A 4,469-nucleotide genomic window follows, 5' to 3' on the forward strand; every position below is an offset into this window, starting at 1 on the left:
CCAGCCAGTGAGATGGAGTGGATCGTGCCCGAGTTAGCAATGCGGCCAGGTAAAAAATTCATGAAACTCGTTATTCTTTGCTGACTTCGTTTATAGAATTGGGCTTGGCTGTCAATTATATGCAACAAAGCTTTACACCCCCACCTGTTGAGCGCACGTCCCGGCCAGAAGGTTCGCGTTCGGTATCCCGTTCTCGGCAGGTCAGCCCACCAGATCCCAAGGAGGTTCATCGTACGTTTCAAGTTGTTTTCTCATTTCCCATGATTCTCAACTTGAAAACTTAGTTGACACGGCGCTCTATCAGAAGAAGATTGACTTTAGGTCCTTGAGCCCCCCACCGAACTTCGACATGCAGACGATGCAGCAGGAGATCAGAAGACTTGCTCATGGCCAAGCCGACCTCCTGCAGAAACTCCGAGACCAACAAGCGCAAGTCAGCGTCATGGAGTCGTCTACCCCTACTATGCGAGAGTATTCGGCATTTGTGGTCCGAAAACAAGATATTGACGCAAGTGCCCTTCTCCCCCCGGCGGTTGACTCACCTGTGACCCTGTCACAACGTCTTTTGGCGCTCGAAGAGATTACCCGGTGTATTCAAGATCAAGATTTGGCTAGCCGTCCTCTGTCGGAGAAAATTGCAAGTCTAGAGACCTCCGTTTGGTTTCAGGAAGAAAAAATCACTGGAGCGACTCGCCGGATGGACCATATTGAAGAGTCTGCCCACATGCGTTGGAAGGAAACACAAGAAGATTTGCAGTCCATCCGAAGTGATCACCAGAGACTGGAAGCCGAGGTGAGGGAAGCCGTCAAGACACTGGAGAACAAGTGGGAGACTACGCCAGCTGCGTTACAAGAGAGTCTCACCCGGGGCTTTGAGAAACTTGCATGGTAGGTGATGGACCCGACCCAGTAAACTGCATGATGACCGGCAATGAAAAGCCGAGGTAAACTTGGCAAATAAAAATGAGACGGCTGTGGGCTGATCCACAATGCATGGGATTTAGAGCTCTTCAGCTGACCCATGACACATGTTGAGCCCAATCCATGAAGAGATCGGTTGACCCAGGATCCAAGGCATTTTTAGCTATGTCAATTCATGGGGTACACTTCTCAGCCGATGCACAGTACAAGTCCTAAGAGAGTCTTGATGGCCGGTCCACCTTTGATGGGGTCAACTGATCCATGGGCTCATCAGCAGGCACCATCAACTATGGTCTGTTTGTATGGTCGGGGGGCTCAGTATTAGTGGGGTAAGGTAACTAATACTTGTGTAAGGATGACTGGACTCCTGATCAGGATGGCTCCGATGACGATGGAGAAGACTTGGATGTGGAGAAACCAACCAAGAAACCAACCAAACAGCATGACGAACATCATGAGGATGGCTCTGATGATAGTGACTCAGACTCCGATAATGGTCAAGAGAGGCCAAAGCAGGATACTCTGACCAAGCCCACAGTGAAACCTAGCAGGGTCAACCCGACCTTGGAAAAGGATAGAGACTCAGGATCAGATTTGGGCTCAGACGATGCTATGATCACTGTAGATACCAGCCCCGAGCTTCAGCCTCGGTACAACGACACCCAGGCTCTCTCCCATGAAGTACCATCGGACACTGAGGTCTTGGCTGATGATACATTTTGGGAAGCCGACCTGGGCTGTGGGGTGGAGTCGGCCGATCGAGTGAAGAAGAGAAAATTCACTGATGAGGAGGATACACCCTGCAAGTTTCCTCGGTTAGAGAAGGGTTACAAACTTGGCCCGAGGAGTGCCTGACCAGGCAAAGTCAAATGCCGAGCTGCCTCGGCTGTTATCCAAGCCACTGTCAAACCAGCTCAAGCAACCAATCTGAGGTCGGACACAACCAAAGCTTTGAATAGCTTTGATTTCACTAAGTCAAGTGGTGTCAACGCAAAACGACCAGTCCCTTCAAAACAAAAGGAGTCAGAGGCCGGTCCCAGTCAGCAACCATCTATTGATGTCCCCACCAAGCCAAAACCAAAACCTCGTCCTATCATGAAAGGCAAGGTTTCTACAGGGGAACTCGGTATAGTAACCTGAGAATGGTCGAAAAAGATTGCTGAAGAAAGTGTTCGTTCCACCCGGTCCAAGAAAGTTTCATTCGTCAGTTAAACCTATCATGTTTAATGATGTTAGTCATTCATGCCCGGGTGCGAAATACATAGCATGTTCAATGATGTTAGTCTGTGTCCGGTTTCAGCAGTGTCACTTTTCGTAGTTGATCATGTTTTCCTATCATGAAAGGCAAGGGTTGAAAAGGTGTTCGTTTGACTAATTGAGCCGGGAGGCTTGTCTTACGACCAATTAAATGTGAGCACTATCCGGCAGCGGGTATCTTCAACCGTGCCCGGGTGCAAACTACATAGCGAACCAACCTCAGTCTTGTGATCTAATCTTCTACTTAAACCCTGGTCCATCCCTTTTGTCCCTCCCCTTCCCCTTGTCTGGGATCTCGTCTGGGATGAATGGCCGTAGTCCTTCTAGAGTAGCGTCCATTGCTGCAACCAGATCACGGTCTGAATCGATTTGTTCACGCAACCGGTCTTTCTCCCTCCTCAAGGTGGCCAAAACATACCGATAATGGCTCATTGTCGCTATGCTGTCAGGCAGGGATCTGAGCACCTCCTGGTGAATTTCGCTATGACGAACCAGGTCCATACGATCCATCTCGGTAAACTCATCTCCCCTCGTCAACAATTTATCAAAGGTGGCCTGCAAATTCCTAATCGAAGGGTCAGATGAAGCCTTGGGGTCCATAGCTCTTTCCCACACTTTGCCAATTGCCTGAACGACCTCGGCTACCACGCCCGTGCGATCACCAATGCTGTCATCAGACACAACCTTGATATTGTACTTGCGACATAAACCCCTTGCACATGGGGAGTTTGGATCCAAGTCCAACAATTCGGTCGAAGGTGGTGGGCGTGGTGTTGTCCTCTCTTGAGTGTAGACGAAGACAGGAGCCAGGCCGAAAACAAAGGCATCACCTGGCCGAGTTGGCAGAATGGCAGCTCCTCCTTGGCCCTGGAGTCGTAATTTGGCCTCTTGTGATTTCGTCAGATACTTCCGTGATCCCAGAGTACTATTGGACCTTGAGGCGCCAGGGGAAGACATGCCTGGTTTGTCAGAGGCAGGAGCTGGAGCAGATGTGCCAGGTGTTTGAAAATCAATGGAAGCCTGAACAGCCGAGGCCGGGGTAAATGAACGATGGACTTGAAAATCGAAAGGGGATCCTTTATTAGCCGAGGCTGGTGCAGGGTTGTTAGGCTTTTGGAAATCGAAAATGGATGGCTGACGAGCCGAGGACGGGGGAACAGGCGGCACATTCGTTGAAGTGCCCACTTGCTGAATATCAAAAATCGATGCCTGACGAGCTGAGGCTGGTGCAGGGTTGTCAGGCTTTTGGAAATCGAAAATGGATGGCTGACGAGCCGAGGACGGGGGAACAGGCAGCACATTCGTTGAAGTGCCCACTTGCTGAAAATCAAAAATTGATGCCTGACGAGCCGAGGCTGGTGCAGGGTTGTCAGGCTTCTGGAAATCGAAAATCAATGGCTGATGAGCCGAGGACGGGGAAACGGGTGGCACATTCGTTGAAGTGCCCACGTGCTGAAAATCGAACATTGATGCCTGATGAGCCGAGGTCGGGGCAAAAGCTGAAGTACCGACTTTCTTAAACTCGAAAATGGATTGGTGAGCCGAGGCTGGGGTGAATGGGTTGGAACTTATAGCAGGGGTAGGTTCTTTGAAATCGAAAATGGATCTGTGAGGAGCCGAGGATGGGACGTCCACTTCCATCACTAGTTCGGATTCTTGGCTCTGTCCTATCGGCCACCCAGAATTTAGGTTTGGCTAGTTTTCTGTCACCGACTGGAACTCACCACTTGGTTGAAGAGGGGGTAGAGCCTCGGCCGTTCCTAAGATATGGTTAGAACTGCTCAGCCGACAAGAGTACATAAAACTTACCATCCTTCATTTCTTGGTCTTTCATCACAGCTTCTGTTTATCTACATTAAGTAGACAATCCTTGGTGTGGAGTAGGGACAATACCTGGATTTGTTAAAGACATATCAGTCAGAGAGTAGATAGCTTTTCCTGGGATTGCACTGTGTGGTTGGTGATGAAGACACATTGTTTTTCAACGGTGGGAAAGCAAGCCACTGCAGATCGGCCATGGAACATTCTGCGGATCTCGGTTGAACATTGTACGGATCTTGGTTGAAGTAACGCCACCACGTGACCACGTTTACAACTTCGTAATTTCACATTCACCATTGTCCCATTCCGACGCGCACATTCACCACCCTCGATCGTCCCATTCCCACTTACCATGTCCACTGCTGAACTTGCTCAAGCTGCTCAACAGGCCCATACCCTCACTCCCGGGTTCTTGGAGGATGTTAGGGTGGCCACCTCCACACTTTTGAACTTTGGGGATCCTCTAGAGT

General features: G+C 49.9%; 2 protein-coding genes across 2 annotated transcripts; one reads left to right on the forward strand and one right to left on the reverse strand.

The window, feature by feature from the left end:
- Window positions 1-119: 119 nt before the first annotated feature.
- LACBIDRAFT_335805 (uncharacterized protein) lies at window positions 120-2,061 on the forward strand (the record flags this gene model as incomplete). The annotated part of the gene is made up of 5 exons (XM_001890698.1): window positions 120-231; window positions 285-888; window positions 1,126-1,213; window positions 1,297-1,747; window positions 1,781-2,061. 5 exons carry the CDS (start codon window positions 120-122, stop codon window positions 2,059-2,061), a joined length of 1,536 nt encoding a protein of 511 aa, XP_001890733.1.
- Window positions 2,062-2,418: 357 nt separating this feature from the next.
- On the reverse strand, window positions 2,419-4,012 carry LACBIDRAFT_298794 (uncharacterized protein; the record flags this gene model as incomplete). The annotated part of the gene is made up of 3 exons (XM_001890701.1): window positions 2,419-3,845; window positions 3,903-3,938; window positions 3,988-4,012. The coding sequence occupies 3 exons, from the start codon at window positions 4,010-4,012 to the stop codon at window positions 2,419-2,421; spliced, it is 1,488 nt and encodes a 495-aa protein (XP_001890736.1).
- Window positions 4,013-4,469: the final 457 nt, after the last annotated feature.

This window comes from Laccaria bicolor, genomic scaffold (genome assembly GCF_000143565.1).
Source record: "Laccaria bicolor S238N-H82 LACBIscaffold_153 genomic scaffold, whole genome shotgun sequence".
NCBI lineage: Eukaryota > Fungi > Basidiomycota > Agaricomycetes > Agaricales > Hydnangiaceae > Laccaria > Laccaria bicolor.